We start from the raw sequence: 17989 nt of genomic DNA, 5'->3' as shown, positions 1-17989 counted from the left end.
GTTATAAATATTATATACATATAATTACTCAGCAACTATGTATGCAATTCATCTGAGACATAAAAAAAAAAAAAAAAAAAAAAAATTCTGTACAATCCTTAATGTAATTCTGTAAATATTATTCTTGTATGTAACTTATACTGAGACATAACAAGAAAAAAAAAAAAAAAAAAAAAAATAAATAAATAAATAAAATAATAATAATAATAATAAATTATTGTTATTATTGAATTGTGTGTGTATGTTGCATTACTGCATTGTATCGTGAATTGTGTGCACATTGGTGCCAATCCAAATTTAGATAGTTTAAAAAAATGTATATTCATATTTATAAAATGTACTCTGCATTTTGTATATCGAATTTTCGTACTGTACAGAAAAGAGAATATGTTTTTCATTGTGTGTGTGCAGATACACTGTGTGACAGTAAACCTTATCATTTTCATTGTAAAAATAAATAAGTCGTTCATATAAAATAAACCTTATTGTAAATATTGTAAATATTATTATTGTATGTAATTTATACTGAGACATAATAAAATGTTTAAAAAAAAATTATTATTATTATTATTCTAGTTAATCGTGAATTTGGCAAACCTAATGAAGTTTTCGTACTAATTTTATAATTCTGAATATCACTTTTGAAATTTAAAGGGATATAGTTAGTTAGCTAAAAATAGAAATATTTTAACATGATATTTATAAATCTGCCTTTATCTACTTACATGAGATGCATCTTAGCATGGATTTAACTATACTTCTGTGTGAAATAATATTGATCAGGTGAATTAGTAAGGTTTGAAAATGGCGTAGCAGATAATGTATAAGGAATTGAATTGTATTGATTGGAATTATAATCACAGTAACTAAGACAAAGGTAAGAATATTATGTATATTAAATGTATATGAAAATCCAGTCCTTTAGTGTATGAAGCACGATAGCTCAATTTTCAGATGAAAAATCATCGTACTGGTTCCTTTCATCTCCTAGAAGAGACGAACCAGTACATGAAGGGATCGAATCCAGGTTTTATACCTGAAGAACAAAAGCTACATCTTACTGTTGAATGTGTTATTGGGTATTAACTTTAAATTAACTTTAAAGAGATTTTAGGTTTAGTTATTCAGTTACATAGCTGAATAACTGCTACGCCAGGAATAAATCTTATCGTTTATCGTATAGTGTAAGTATTATGTTTGCTGAATTACAACTTATATGTTGGGAAAATTTGCAAACAGATTAGTTTATCACGTTAGAGAAATGAAAGCATATGGAATTTCGAGATTTAAGAATTTAAAATGAAATAATTTAAGATTATTTTATCTTATTTTCGAAATGGAAAGCTTGAGATTATTTTAATCCCAGAATCAAGAAATTCCATGTTAAATTACATAATGATTATATATATATTAATTTGAAAACCCTTATATAAATATATAAATATTAATTAAATTACCTGATTAATATATATATATATATATATATATAATATATGTGTGTGTGTGTGTGGGTTTGAAAATCCTGAATGCGTTTAGAACCAACTACGTCGCTTTCTTAATAGCTATAATTGGGCTATTTTTCAATCAGACCGATTTACAAATCTCGTTAGGAAAGAAAAACAAAAGTGCTTTGTCAGTTACTTTATGGTAGTGTTGTAAATTTTCTTTCGGCGTTTGCCATTAAAGGACGTTGTTATTAAAATAAAAGTAAATGTTGCTGAAGTGTTCAGAAATTATTACTGTTATACTAAGTGTGCTACGAAAAAGGATAAAAGAGGAATTATTTGGGATTTCAGAAATAATTATTTTTAAAAAAGGTAAGCCAATTTGTACTGTTTTGTGTAATTGTTGATTAAATAGCGGCGGCGGAAAGTTGTAGACCAGTGGACCCTCTCTCGATGATTCCTTGGATGTGTCAGTAATAATAATACTCTCTTTATTAGAACATTTATGGAAGAACATATATGATTAGAATAAAGATATGGAGAATTCCAGTACAGAGGCATGTAATTTATTATTATTATTATTAGTGGTGGTGGTGTTGCTCTATGATACCTCCTGGAGTCAAGACTAATCGAGACAAGGTAATACATCAGTGCTCGACAAATTATTCAATAACTTTACTTGCCGCTCAAAAAAATGCCCAGACCCTACACTTCATTTTTTAACATGCCCCAGTAAGTCACTAGGAGTTCTATAACGTGATTGCTGCATCTGTGTTTTTTAAGTTAAAAAGATTTTGTTTAGAAAGTTATTTATTATTAAAAACATTATTTTTTCACATCTGCAGCTACTCGATAGCTGGCAAAATCTGCTCATCATATGTGCGAGTAGGCGAACTTGTTTGTTGATCTCTTCCTGCATAACAATATGCACGATCCAAAGCAAGTATACTGTGCAGTTATGGAATGCTCAGATACTTCGCAAGCAATTTTTGTTTGTTTACGCTTGGGTAAAGAATTAAAACAATAATTTATTTATTAAATTTGACAGTAAACTGCTGACATACTGCTTATATAATTTATTTAATTTTTTATTAATATAATTTTATTTAATAATTTACTTTAAACATTTTTGTAAAATAATTTAATGGAATTATAAATTATTTTACAAAAATAAAGTGGTACTATACTAAATTACAGATAATTTTTCGAATCAATACATTAATATGTAATGATTCTTTACATTAAATTAGAGACTAACAGTACAAATGTGTTAATGAAACGTACTAATATGCTTGATATGTAGAACAGATCTGCCGTAAGAATGCTATAATACTCACATAAAAAACGCAGACTTTCTGTTAGCATAGAATAATTGAATCGCTAGAATAAAATTATTTATCATTTGGTTTGGTAAATTGTTCTTCTCTCAGACTGTGTTCTGCTCAGGCAAGTAGTACTCTGTCTTGCTAACGAAAGATCAGTACCAAAGTTGTTATTACTGATTATTTACATATGTACAGAATACATCCTAGGTGAAAACGCTATCATGCATTTATAATGGTTTGCATAATGACTCAGTTTTCTGCATTAATTATATTATTAAGATTTTAATTATTTGTAATCCTCGATTAAACAGCTTATATGTGACGTAGTCTACTAGCTGCACTATTGTCTTGTTTTCTGACATGCTGTTCTGGTTATTATATAGTTCGCTGAAGTAGAGTTTTAACATGATTGTGTAGTGGCATACCTATTTTATTTGAAATATTTTTTCTTCTGTCGTTGCGGCTCGTATGAGTGTAATTGTCTCTTTGTTCCTAAAAATTCAGTTATGCCGTTCTAGCTATTATAATCTATTTAGTTTGTAGTCTACGCAGATACATATGTTATTGTTGCATATCTTGAGATAAGCGATATAATTCGCTTACTATTATCAGAAGTTTGTTGTGCAGATAGTTTTATACCCCAATTTAGATCACTTCGAAGTGGGGTGGGGGGTATTGTTATATTGACTTGTGCGATAGTTGTGGTTTTAGTGGAGATGGTGTCTCGTCAGACATGGTTAGATACTTGGATTTTTGAATATCATTCATTTTGAGTTTTCCTAGTTTATGCGTATTACTTTTTTCCGTTAACCAGTTGGTGATCAGATTAATATCGAGTTGCGTGTTTTAAAATGAAAACTATAGTTAGGCAAGTGTCATTATGGATAGACATCATGGCCATATCATCTGCATATTGGAAGATAATAAATATATATATATATATATATATATATATATATATTAATGGGAGTTGGTGTATGTTGAACAGAATTGGAAGGAAATAGCTCCCCGTGGGACACAATAATCATAACTCTTTATTGTGGGTTATCCTTTGTGTGATTTTTTTAAGGGTAATTGATAAGTAGATTGGCTCACTGGTGGGTGGAGGATGTGAGTTGTGTAGTTAAATTAACCCGCAGTGTCTTTTAAATATTTAGTGTTCATGCAGTTTCTGGAAAACCGTCTAAATTTACAATTTTAACAGTTTAGAAGTTTACTTCAGTTTTTAAGGCGTTTAGTTCTTAGCATAATTTTATCACCGAACTTTATAAAGGCCTCGTATTCGTTAAATGTTTGATAATGTATGCAGTCTGTGTATTTTAATTTTAATCACATAAATATGATTTATATATATATACTATGATCATATATTATATGATATATTATGTTAAAATACTATTTAATCACATAAATGTGATAAAATAGCATTTTATATTTTGAAGTCTGTTTTCGAGTAATATTCAAAATGAGCTCACTTTCCTTTGAATATAGCTGCGTTTGTTGTTTGCCGCTGCTGTTGAAAACATTCCCCCCCCCCCCTTGCCTCTTGCTAATGAAGACTGATCCGATCGATTTGTTTGCTACTCATTATGTTTCGCATTCGATTAGTGTTTCCGTTAGGCTTCTGAAACGGCCTAACTGAGAAAGTGCCATTCTCTGGTAGTCCCTTCAGGTTATGTGACTTTCTACCCCAACTGATGTCTTCTTGACATTTGTTTTTCATCGTCTCCTACCCAAAAGATTGTAAACTTATAGTGAATCAGTTTCGTGCGTGAGCTAAGGACATTCTAAATTATCCCCATTAGTTTGTTTATATATTTATTTTTTACATAGTCGGGAAACCCTGCTCTAGAGTCCAAACATGGAACTTTTCCAGGCCGCTAGTAAGTGGGGAGACAGTTCATACTGAGCAATGAAATTCATCTTCTACCTAAAGAATGACTATCACGGTATGTGGAGAGCGGGTACGTTAACCACTTGGGTAACCCTCCGGCATATGATTCTTCATGATTATTCTGGTTTTGGCAATACTAAAATAACTGCTATAATGGTGAGTTTCTTTGTTTCCTTGTCATGTTTAACTGCCGTTTGATTCAGACTTTTTACTACTTATAATTTAGATACTACATGACATTTTGACGAGTGGAACCACTTGAAACACTAAACAAGAATAAATCATTAATCTCACGAGCATTGAAAAATGATCAGTTGGCATGTTGATCCTTTTGTTTCTCTTTTAGGTGCGATAGATTTTTTTTTTTAACTATTAATTTTCATTGTTCGTGGAGGGTTTCTCAGATGAGTGTCGATGAGTTGACTGTAAAATCAAAACATATTTGAAATATGGTGCAATAGGATGGCGAAAGGAAAATTACAACGTGCAGGCTCAGACGTCGTCTGGATAAACAAGCTCTGCGCACCCAGCTGAGCGATCAGGTTTTGATTGACAAGTCAGCTAGCGAAATAAGGTGCAAGAGTATAAAACTAACAAGAGATGCACTAGATAGTCAGGGGACATTCAAGATGAAATAATCACCTGGTCTGGCAGCATTACAAAACATGTAGCAGGAGTTTGATTCCTTCTCGATAAGAGGAAAAGAAACATTAGCAGGATACAGAAAATTAAATGAAAGAATAATGACACGATTTGCAGCAAGACCATTGAACATCAGTGGTCCAGGTCTGTTCACCCACTTCAGAAAGTACTTAAGAAGAAATAGATAATCTATAGCAACTTGGAAGTAATCTTAATCAGTATAGAAATAAAAGTATGCTAATTATTGGAGGCAATTGGAACAGACAATAAAGGATGGTAAATAATATAATGTACAAATATGAATATGGAGAAAGCAATGAAAATGGAGAAACAGTGCTTCAGTTTACCTTGAAGCACGACATGTTAATTTCTAATACAAAATTCCAGCAAAATGATTGCAGAAAGTGAATATGGCAGTTACCTAATAGATGAACAAAGAATATACTAGACAAGATGCTCATAAGCAAAAGATGGGTCACATCAGTCCAGCCGTGTCGAATGTTTCAAGTAACAGACCTGGAATCAGATCACAGATTAATGATTGCCAACATCAATTTGAAATCCAAGCGACAGGGCGACAGCACAGTCAGAGATTTGCGATTTCCAGAGAGTTCGTTCCAAACCTTAGGGTTGAAAAAAAGTGTTACAGGATTTATTATTTATTTTTTTCATAGCCTTAATTACTTAGATCATAACCCCCAACTCAACCCAACCGTGGATCGAATGTTAGTTCAGCTCTTAAGTAAGAACCATTTCTCCTCACACTAATCTATATGAAATACTGTAGTTTGCGCAGAAACTAAGGACATGCTTGCATTACACGTATCGTTCTTTAAGAATGAGCAACGAAGGCGCAGGTGACTTGTCCTTTGAAAGACATGCGTTCGAATCTCGTCATAGACGCGAGGAAAGTTTCTCTTACTCTTCAATTGAATCAAAATTAGCCGATCAGAGACGGAAGTGGCATCGCTCTCATCTTTGGCAAGCAGACAAACCGTTCCAGTGAAGAACACTGGCCGGTGTTCTTATAAATTATTCAAAACTACAAGTTTTATTTGCTTTTAACTTGAGAAACGTCTTGCTTAGCAGTGACTATAAGGACCTTCACCGAAGCATTTGAGAGAATCCAGTCTTGCTATTGAGATTTTATTGGTCTCTTATCAGCTGTATATGTATTTTATCAATATGTACATAAGTATGAATGCCGGCTTGGTTTGTCAAGTGGATAGCTTACTCTTATCCAACCAATAAGCTCTTGGTTCGAATTTCACCGTCAGCATGTATAAACATCAATATTTGTGAACATCATTAATTGGTAGATGAATTTCATCGCTCTGTGTGAGATTATCACCCTGTCCAGAACCCGAAATGTCTTTAAAAAGTCAGCAGTTTACAACAAGTTTCGAATTAAATAAATTAGCCTATTCGCGGTACTGATGCTAAAGTACTATTATGTTCTTTACATGCCTTGCAGGATACACTGGCGAACTTACCAGAGGATGATTTCTTAATTCCCCAAGTCTGAAGCACAAGATATAGCTTTTTAGGCTTCTTTTAGCTGTGGTTTGTGGGCCATACTAAATTTACAGCCTTTAATAGGAGGATCCACATAAAAAAATTATAAGAAACAAATACATAGTTGTGCATATGTATACAGATAAACAATCGTCATTAACAATTATGATAATAACGAGTATATACTTAAGGAAATTATTTGTTGGAAGGTGTTTAGTTTTCTTCATTCGAATTTTTGAGTTATCGCTATGGCCTTCAACCCATTCCTTACCACAGGAGCACTATCGTTTATACTTTTAGATTCTTTTCAAATTGCTGTTTGCCTTTCAGTAATGAATGAAGCTAGCGTTTGATAGTTTGGTTATTTTGGATTTACAGCCAAAATAATTCAGGCAATGAGGCCAGTGTATTATATATCTCTTAATTGCGTGCGTTCGGTTTGGTTATCAAAGAGAGGGAAAATTTCCCCCTCTCTGGACAGGAATGAATATTTTTCATCTTTCGCCGATCTTATTATTTCCAGCGAAATGAATGAGATCGATGAACTTAATATCTTGTATAAATAAAAAAAAGAATCTAAAAAGTTCTGCGCACTTTGATAGGATCCAATAAATATATAATGCTGGTTACAGTATAATATGCATACTAAGCTATATAAATTCTACAAAAGGTTTTGCGTTTAAGATCTTGAATAATAGAAATCTTTTACAGAATGGACTTACCCTTTATAGAATGTCATTAGGCCTCCTTCCCTGTACATCTGAAAAGCACAGTCGAGTGCACCATTGTATTTTCCATCTCCAGAGTTCATGAATCTTGTCTTTACTACATCCACCGGAGAAGCTACGACAGTTGCACAGAATCCTGCGGCGAAAGCCGATACGAAGTGGCACGGAACATTATCTGACATCAGATTATGTGTTAAAATTGACTCTTTAATGCAATCATAGCAAACAAGTTCAGCGGTATTAACGATGGCATTTCTAGTAATATTTGGAATTGTACCTAAATAGCAAAATAAGATTGTTAGAACTGTATAAAGTGATCCTGCTTTACAAAAATATATCTAAAATTTAATAGATTTTTATCTATTAAATTATTTGAAAGGATATTCATATTATATTATAGGCGCCTGTGTAGCTCAGTGGATGTGGCGTTAGCACACCACAGTGCTTGACTGCACGAAGGAAGACTTGCTTTTGAATCTAGTCGGCGACCAGAGGGAATTTTTCTAAGCCATTTTTCGACCGGTTTCCGAATTAGTCGATCTCTGGCACGGGCAAGCAGATTTTCTCTCCCGAAAACTGGGGTTTTTCGACCCGTAAACTCAAGGACCAAGAGATGGTGGCACTTGTTGAGCCGTCTGTTTTTACTGCGTGCGGCTTAATTAGTGATAGCCTTGGGCCAGCTATCTCTGATTGGGTACCAGTGGAGATTGACCTGCCCATTCAGTCTCCAAAATTTAGATAGGGCTAAAACGACCTCGCCCACTCCCTATACGGGAATAAAAAGGCGTTAGCTGATTTTTTTTTTATTCTTATTATATGCAAGTTCGAAAACAATCTTTAAAAAGTAATGCTTCCAATGTTTTCAAAGCGACTGGAAACGGTGACTTACACGTTTGTTTCAGTAGCATGCAAATTAAGACAGAACTCAGCAAATTCTTAGTTAAGCCTATAAGGATGAGTATTACATACTTGTTGTCAAAAGAAGCCTCCTTAGTTTAGTCGGCATCGACGTTGGCCTTTGGAAGGAATGACCTAGTTCTCATCTAGCACGAGAACCTTATCAGGGCTTTACAACTGAAGGTTGAGTCAGCACATCTCATGTGGGAGCTTTTTTCTTACAGAAATTAGATTTTTTCATCAGGCAGAAGAAGAATACATGCAATTAAGAGACAGAATATATTGGCCTAGTAGCCTTTTATTGCTTCTGCCGTAAATCCGACTACCAATTTTACCTGCAAATTTTTAGAGTAAATCAGTTGTATTATTTGGCTTATGGACTCCTCCAAGTGGTGCACCTGTTCTTGGTGGATGAGACTTCCCACTGAGTATAGCCAAAGCTGTACTTCTCAGTCTTTTTTTGTTGTTATCCTTCTCCCAGACAACGATCACAGTCCAACGCCCTGACTCCATATTTCTTGTGCGATATGACTCATGGGAATCCAGGGGGGGGGGGATCCTGATAGTCTTGCCCTACTTTAGCCTCTGATTCAGCGAAGTGGGCAGTCCTGAATGGTCTGGCTAGGATCAATCGGCTAGTAGACTTGCCTGCAAGAGTCAAGGGTGTTGCAATGCCTTCTACACCATGGTCTGAAGAAGGGGCCTAAGGCTTGCTGTGATGCTGGTATTAGCATCTGGGGAGCTAATGATGTTACACTTCCTAGCACATTTATTGCTTGTCGGTTTGGCTCAGTGGTAGCTGGAGAGCCGAAAAATTTTTTTTCCCATTTTCCCAGAAGAAGAGAGAGAAACTGGCCGTCTATACGTCCATGAATCAATAGATAAATATAGCCTGACAAAGGTAAGCCCTCGACATCTCTGAAATCAGACAAGTCAAGTCTACAAAATCAAAGCAAAAGTTTCACAATGGAACTTCGCGGGTTTTGCCAAAATAACGATGATATTAAGGTTTTGCTACATAACCACAAAGTATTCTGTTTCTCTCTGCAGGAAACATTTACAACGCAGTGAAAAATCTCCACCTTGAGGAATTTCATTGTTCGTATGGACAGAACGGGAGATGTCCTGCTCATAGTAGAGCAACTATCCTCAGTGATTCTCCTTTCCATTATTTCCGGCTTAATACTCATCTGGAAGCGGTAGCGATGCCCTGTCCGTGGAATTTCTTATTGCAGTATGTTTCATTTATCTACCCTGGGTTATGAGTTAAATGAAATCGAACTTAATATTATATTGCAACTGCTTCAGCTCCTGTTTCTCATGTGTAACTGTAATGGACATTCTGTGGATTAGTTCCAACAGCAGTGGACGAGGTTATATCATTGATCAAATGTTCTACAATCATGAATTTTCCTTCTTAATAATGGTCAATACCTTCTTCCATATGCATATTCGCTCGTATTCTGCAGTAGATCTTACATTGTGCTCCCATGCCAGTTTTCCACTGCTTGTGGGAAATTGAAGAGAACATCTATGGAGGCAACCACTTTCCAGTTATTTGCACTATGTCTTCACAGGAACCATGTTGTTCTACACAGATGCCTATGTGGTTAATGGACCAAGCTGACTGGAATGATGACGTAGTTAGTCAAACAGATATAATTGAAACAGTGAATAATGTAACAGACTATATTGTCCATGTAGCGACAGCCGCAATTCCAAAAACATCATCTCGATTTCCACTCTGTCCAAAGCCTTGGTGAAACCCAGAGTGCCAAGCAGCCAAAAAACAAAGATCAATTGAGTTACCCTTCCAAATCAACTCGAATAGCGCTTATAAACGTGCTTAGGCTAAAGCATCTTATGTGAAACATAAGAGTGGAAAACAATCTTGAATCCAATTTAAATCATTATTAACCAAACAACTAGTATACCAAAATTGTATAGGGCAAGATCCGGAAGATGAATGGTAAACACAGAGCACGCTATTTGTCTGCGTTGAAACATAATGGATGTGTTGTTACTGAACCCAAAGCCAATGCAGAAGTTTGGAGGAAGTTTTTATCTCAGCAACAACCTTATATCCCATGCCCATGGAGATTTTTAATATTGAAAGCGCAACAAGAGAAACAGTGGTCAAAATTTTTCTATCGTGGGCTAGAACCGAATCAGTTATTTGTTAAGGAGGAAGAGCTCTTTTACTGTCTCATTCCAGTGTAGTAGGTTCTAATGGCGTCCATTATGTAAACATTCTGTTATACGACAGAATGCTTACAGAGGAAGTCTTGCCGTATTCTTGGCATACGTCAGTTGTAATTGCCATCCCAAACCAGGAAAGGATCCATCATTCAGTTACCAACCTGTCGCTCTGACCAGCTGCCTATGTATAATTTTGGATAGTCTAGCGGAATCTTCCAAGTCCGAGTGGGAAGTATACTATCTCGGCGATATTATCAAGAAGGTGATGTTTCTCTTTACTCTGTCTTAAGCGTGACACTCTTTGCTGCCATACTTAACTCAATTACTGAACAGCTTCTTCCCATGGTAGGCAATGCTCTGTATGTTGATGACTTCAGTTTACTATCACTCTTGTAACACGAGAGTAATTGAAAAACAACTTAAACGAGAAATTGATTGTGTCTCTCCATGGGCCCTTAGTAATGGGTTCAAGTTTTCAGCAGAAAAAACTATCTGTGTATACCTCAGCTGAAAAAAGCACTCTCCACCCAGATTCTGAGTTACGCAAGGACAAAGTATTATTCCAGTACCAACATAAGTTTTGAGAACTTATCTTTAACAGAAATCTTATATTCGTCAACGGAAAACTGCAAGAGAGCACTGAATCTCCTTCGCACCCTATTATTCTTCTGAATAGGGTGAGGATCGATTTTTATTGCCCCATCTTTAGCGAGCACTTCAAAGCTGGATTATGTTTCTGAAGTCTGCTGTTCTACAAGGCAGAGTAGCCTACACTAGTTGGATTCTATTCATCATCAGCATATATACAGATAGCTACTGGTGTTTTTCGCACATCGCCCATTCAATGCCTTATATTGAAGCAAATCAACATGGTCTTTCACTTAGACGGAAACAGTTGTGGGGAATCTCAGTATTACTCACGTCAGACTGCCTCTCTCCCTCCTCCCCCCTTTCGTATGAATGTTAAAGAGATTATGTAAACTATTGGCATGAATGTTGGCAACATTACTTGCACCACGCATAACAGCATTCCTCCATGGCAGGCGTGCACTCCATCCTGCAGATAGCTACTGGTGTTTTACCTCAGCTGGGGATAAGGAAGTCTCAAGCTGTATCATCCGTCCATATGGTGTTATTTAATGCACACAGGAACACTGATTTTTCTCCCCATCTATGTCTGAGAACTCTGTTGTGCTGCTGTATTTCCTGACTAACATATCCAGTCAGATCGAAGTTGATTGCAGTAATTATACATCAGTGTTGTATGCTGTTCAGCTTGAGCTTGTACATATAAAAGAAAACTTACCAAAAGAATTCAACTGATTTATACAAATCAGTTGAATTCTTTATAGGCCATCTCCTCTCCTGTGTCCAGTCCACATAGTTCTTTGTGAGGTTCTATAACTGTTGTTTAAAATGAAGACCCTTAATTTTAATACTCAGTTGTCCTGGATTCCCAGCCATATTGGAATTGAGGGAAATGAGATCGCAGCCTAATACTTTTACTACATGCTGTTTGTCAGTCCCGTATACAAATTACAGGCAGTTTATTAGTTCAAAGTTAATTACCAAGTAGTAGCAGTCATCATGGCAGGAAGCACTGACAAATAAATTACACAACATTAAGCCTGAAACGAAGCATTGGCAGTCTAGTCAACGTAGAAACAGAAGAAACGCACTTGTTCTTGCTATACTCCGCATATCTCACAGTAAACTTATACATCCGTATTAATTTGTTGGCCAAATACTCACCTATGTGCGAACAATTCAACACGCTTCTAACTATTTGTCACATTCTGATAGTGTCAGCATTTAACTCGAGAAAGAAAGGAATTTTTTATTACTCTGGCTGAGCCATATACACCCAGGCAGATTCTCTTAACAGACTCAAATCAATTTCGTGAGGATTTTAATTTTTTTAAATAATTAATGCCCTCACATTTGATTGTACATTCTATTTATATATAGATACTGCTTTGCTTAACTTGATATTTTAAAATGTGCTTTTTTTTGTACATAACATGTTATTTCTCTACTAGACATGCGTGTTAGACATAGTATAATGTTTTAATATATGTAAGTGAAAACTAAATAGAATTTATTACTCCTGTATATTGTCTCTGAACTTATAGTTCATGTTACTCCTTTGGTAATTTTGGATATATAAAGAGATAGGCCAAGCTTTTGTTATGCAGCACCCTTGGATACAGAACGTGGATTTTGTCTGCAACCCTTTTTAAATTAAAAATTAAATGAAAAAAAAAAGCTGATCATCTCTATTGTCTCCATTTGTATACTTTGATGAGGATTGCAAGTGATAAATATGACATTACTGACAGGTTGAATATTAAGATCGACCTCCATAGAATTTTAAGTTTAAAAACTGAAATGTGAATAAAAAAGTTTAAAGCATAAAAATATTAGGTAGCATTAAGAGATAAAAATTCGGTAATGAATAATGTGATATTATTACTACATACACTGTAAAACTTGTAAAATTTAAAAATGAAAAATATTAAAATCTAGAACTTAGAAACTGTAAACGAAAGACCATTGTAAAAGTCGCAAAAATAAAATATAAAAATATATGATGAAAGATGAATACGATTCGCAGGATGAAGCATGTCCGTTTCGGGAAACGTCATACTTCTGATGATGGTCACGAGTTTCATTCAGAAGGAGAAATATTGATAACAACATATAAATTATGAATGCAAGAACGAGTTGTACAGCATGCGCATAATAACACGTGTGTCGATCGTAGCTGTATAAGTAGGAGGAAACAATATTAGAGAGTTCAGAGAAGCATTATAAATAATTCCTTCTTAATTCTGGAATATTATAGCATCGTATAATTCTTTTGGAGAAGGCATTGGCGTCTTGTATTTTTTGTATAATGTAATCGGTGTTCTAGTTGAGTTCTGGTGCAGATTTTGCTGCTTTAATATGATATTTAATGTTATAAAGTAATGATCCGTTAGTTTTATTTTAATAGTGTAGGTGTTCGATACTTGCTATCTGGGCTATTACGTACGTGATGTAATCAGTGCTTGAGCTAACCAGGCACTTCCTTAGTTTCCTCTATAGTGACATCTGTTAAGGCATTTTGCAAAGTTGCAGCTGGCCAGTAGATCTAGGTATTTTAATGCATACGGGGAAGTTTTGGTCGGCTATATTCATGTTCTTATCACCGATAATAATAACTTTATTACATAATCAAGTCATTATAAGAATAATACAGCCTGTGTTCGTTTATATCCTTTCTCTATTTTCAAACGTTTGTATTCTGCTAGCTATTAATATGTGTGAGTTAATTTAACATAGACATATATTCTTCCTCCTCTTTTTGTTATTCTGCAGTATCTATACAACTGGTAGTCCCTCAGTGAATAGTTAGTTGTTCCCTATTCTGTAAAGACAAGTCCAATTAAGATTAAAATATATGTTCTAATAATGTTGTGTAGAATGCACGCAATTTACAGACAGAAACTTCTACTGTTGGCAGTGATGGGCGAGAGATGGCGCTGTGTGTTGATGGTAGTACTGTAGGATTAAGTAGGGGCAAAATGATGTGCGCGTGGTGCATTAGAGGGCCTTCTCACGATGAGTCCTTGGATTCCTTGTAGGTGTCTTGTATAATAATAGGCCTGAACATTTAGCCACTACTTTTTAGTATTTCGAATATTGTTGCAGTTTTGGTGCAGTTCCAGTTTTCTACATTGCTGCAGTTTTCTGAATATAGTTTTGGTTTGAAGTCTTGGAAATCCTAGGATTTCATGCTTTATATTTCCAAGACGAATATCATTCGCAGGATTTCCCATAATCACGATATTTAAAGTTATTGTGTGTAGAGTTTTTCTCCCTTAAGGTATTTGGTTGGACTCTGTTTGACTTAGGATTATGCATACTTTGGTGCATGAACGCTTTGGCACTGGAGCAGTTGCTAAGGGCACCTGTATCAGAAGGCGTCAGGGACTGAATATTTTACCAATAATCGAAGATGTTATATTATAAATGGAGCTTAGCACAAGAATTGCCAACGGCGCTTAAAACCTAGCTGTGCTGCTGCTTTAGTGTTACCCTGTTTCCTCATGAACGGTTGCGTGTCCTTGTACCATAACATTTATATTGTTTTGTTTTTTTTTCCTTCTGTGCTTCAGAATAGAGATCTCTGAAGTATGATGTTATATATCGACTTTTCTGATTGGTCAGTAATTAGCAATGCAGCTGTAAGTCTTTTCAACTGACTGTGCCTTAAGCATTTTATCTCCTGTTTCCTTGTTGGTAAACTAACTACTGGGGAAAGACCATGTTTTGTTTTGAATTCTATTTAGATATCCTCTATTTCCATTGTATTTTCTAATCTATCATTTATTTATCTTATTATTCTTGTAAGTTTTCTGTTCTGTAGCACAAATGAATAAAACGTCTCCAAGTTAGTTATTACAATAACTCCTTCTGGCTAAATAAAACTGAATAAAGTTTAGGATTTAGTATGCACACATGAATATCCACGTGGCTTAATTTTTGTTCCACCGGATTATTTTATTGGCATAAATAGAGTAAAATGGCTACAAGCAGCCATTTTACTCTTCTTCCCACCGTCTTGGATTCTAAAATCATTACAGATATTAGAAATTAACAGAAACATGTGTTTCTGACTGCTGCCATGAAAACGTGGAAAATAATTTAATAACCATTAATGAACAATTTGGAGATGTTAGCATTAGATATGGAATTTTCCATGGTAATTCTTGGTCACCATTACTCTTCAATGTTTCGTTGATACCTTTGTTCATTATTTGTCCAATATTTTTTTTTATTTCTTTTTAAAACACAGCTTGAATATGAAATCTTGAAAAGTAATATTAAAATTTTCCATTTTCTGTATATGGATGACTTGAAATTATATTGAAAATCGGCACAAACAAATTGGAATTACTGAACACGTTTCATAATTTCAGTCCGGCATCAAAATGGAATTTGTTTGTGATAAATGTGTTATATATTAAACAAGGAAAAATTAATGGTATCAGCAATTTCAGTTTTGACCAAGGGTTTAAAAGCAGCTTCAACAACATTGAAAGTCAGTTACTCGAGAGTTAACACGTAGCAACTGATTGTCAAAAATATTTTGAGAACTAAACGTAATTGATTGAACACAATTCGAGCAATGCACTGTTGTTCTGTATCAATTATTCGATACACAACAATATTAACCGTATAAGTCAAAAATTAATGAGTGTGCATGTATTACATCCACAAAATGATGACTCTATCAAGAAAATAGGTGGATGTGGTCTTTTGCGAGCGAGATAAACAGTAAAAGAAGAAATTGTTTTAAAAAATTACAGCAACAGTAGTATTGAGCAAATACTACAAGCTGTTTCCCAAAGAAGGTATTTTAAAGCAGCAAATAAATTCGATTACAAGAATAAACAGCAAAATATCCGATGTTAGCTTTGGAAAAGTAAATTCTTACGTGGACAATATTTGAAACAGTTAATGAAAAAAAAGTTGACAAGACCAAGAGGTGGCGATGACTACAGTATGGATCTATTAAAGAAATTGTATGTTTTATTCTTTTCGCTAAAGAACAGGTATTGCAAATTAAAATAATTAAAGCAAAAATTGAGAACATCAGTTATTACTGAGAACGACAATTATAATGTTCTCAATACTGCATAAGTTATACTATAATTTGCATTCGCAAATTATAAAGATAATGAAACCTATTAGCTTCTTTGCTTTACTGATGTACTGTAATGAAACTAGTACTTTTATTGTCATCTTTTCACAGGGCACACTTAATAGGAATAAAGAATTAATCCTGTGTGTGATATTTGGAATCTTATCAGATCTTTCCATACGTCAGACTTCAACGTTTTAGTAACTATATTATCTGCACACAATGCTGAACTATAGCTAACTCATGCCACCTCCCACGTTCCACGTGGGTTCAGTCAGTTTATACTGTAACGTTTCCTATACAGGGTGGTTCAAAATTCCGCGTACCAACTTTGGGGGGGGGGGGGAAGGTAGAGAAATCATCAACCATATTTACATAGGAAACGCCACCCAAAATAATAGGTGGCGCTGTTCGCCAGCGCTCCAGGTGAGCAATTGGGGCTTCCTCTTTCAACCTTTCGACGTCGTACGAAGAACATGCGTCGTTTTACGAACGCTGAGATGACAGACATGCACCTCGTTTACCATATTATGTATCCAACTATTATTGAACCGTTCAGTTACCCCTAATAAAGTTTTTTATTTCTGTATCTTTGTGTCCCTGTTAGTACCTTCCGGTTGCGTTTCCGGTCATGCTTTCCTATAGGAATATCGTTGATTTTGATGTTCTCTACCTCCCCGCAAAGTTTGTACGTGGAATTTTGAACCACCTGTATAGTTTGTTTTAGAAATATTACAGTTTGTTTGCATTTATTTATTTTTACCCAGAAGAAATCATAAGTTTAAATGGCGAAAAAACTAATAGGTTTCATTATGTTTGTAGTTATCCACGACCAAATAAAACCTTTTTTTTTTTTTCGAATTCTTTGGGAGTTTTGAATACAAACTGAACGATTTGAACCATAATAGGCAAATTCCACGCTGCAGTTTATAACTTCGAATAGTATGGATTGTTGACATCGCAGTATCCAGTGATTAACAAAATCAACAGCAAAGAACTCTTAAAATCACTAAATATTGAGATTTGGCAATCGAAATTTCTCGGATTTAGAATGAACAGATCTGGGATATTCCAATTATTATTGGTGCACCTGGTGCAGTTTCAAAGAATATATCATATTATGTACGAGGGAAAAAAAAATCACTGGCATATGGTTTGCGAAAACACTGCATACTTGGAACATTCCATATTTTCCAATGGTACTTGGTAGACGATTCGTAGATTCTTGGATCGAATTTGAATCGAACTATCACCATTCAGACTGTTGTGATCAGTAGCTGTTATTTGTTGATTGATAAAATGAACTAGCCAGACTGGTTGGCCAAGTTGTTAATGTACCCGTTCTCCAACCAACAGATTGCAGATTCGAGTCCCCCCATTTGAATAGATGTTTGCGGTTGTCTTTAGGTGGGGATAAATTTTATCGTATGGTGTGAGACTACCGCCTTCGCTCATTGTAGGCATGAAGTGGCTTAAAAAAGTTCCATGTTTAGTGTCTAGAGCAGAGTTTCAGGACAATGTAAAAATAAATTTAAAAAATAAATAAAGGATTCCTTAGTAATTTCAGTTAGCAAAACAAAATTATTTTGGTCCTGTTGTGATAATGAATGAATAATATATACTGTACGAGTATAATGCACTTTTTTATAATTCAT

General features: G+C 34.8%; 1 protein-coding gene across 2 annotated transcripts in view; it reads right to left on the bottom strand.

Moving 5' to 3' along the window:
- Nucleotides 1–17989, bottom strand: part of LOC150102759 (dicarboxylate carrier UCP2-like) — a 96713-nt gene that overhangs the window by 11762 nt on the left and 66962 nt on the right. For both annotated transcript variants that reach the window (XM_090399295.1, XM_090399296.1), the window contains exon 6: nt 7544–7826. In XM_090399295.1, the coding sequence (XP_090255421.1) occupies nt 7544–7826 (283 nt within the window). The remainder of the gene's footprint in view (nt 1–7543; nt 7827–17989) is intronic.

This window comes from Typopeltis vanoorti, chromosome 10, assembly GCF_054136105.1.
Source record: "Typopeltis vanoorti isolate ZY-2024b chromosome 10, IOZ_Tvanoo_1.0, whole genome shotgun sequence".
NCBI classification, from domain to species: Eukaryota; Metazoa; Arthropoda; class Arachnida; order Uropygi; family Thelyphonidae; genus Typopeltis; species Typopeltis vanoorti.
Note: the sequence above shows the minus strand (reverse complement) of the source record. Positions and strands in the feature narration are given on the sequence as shown.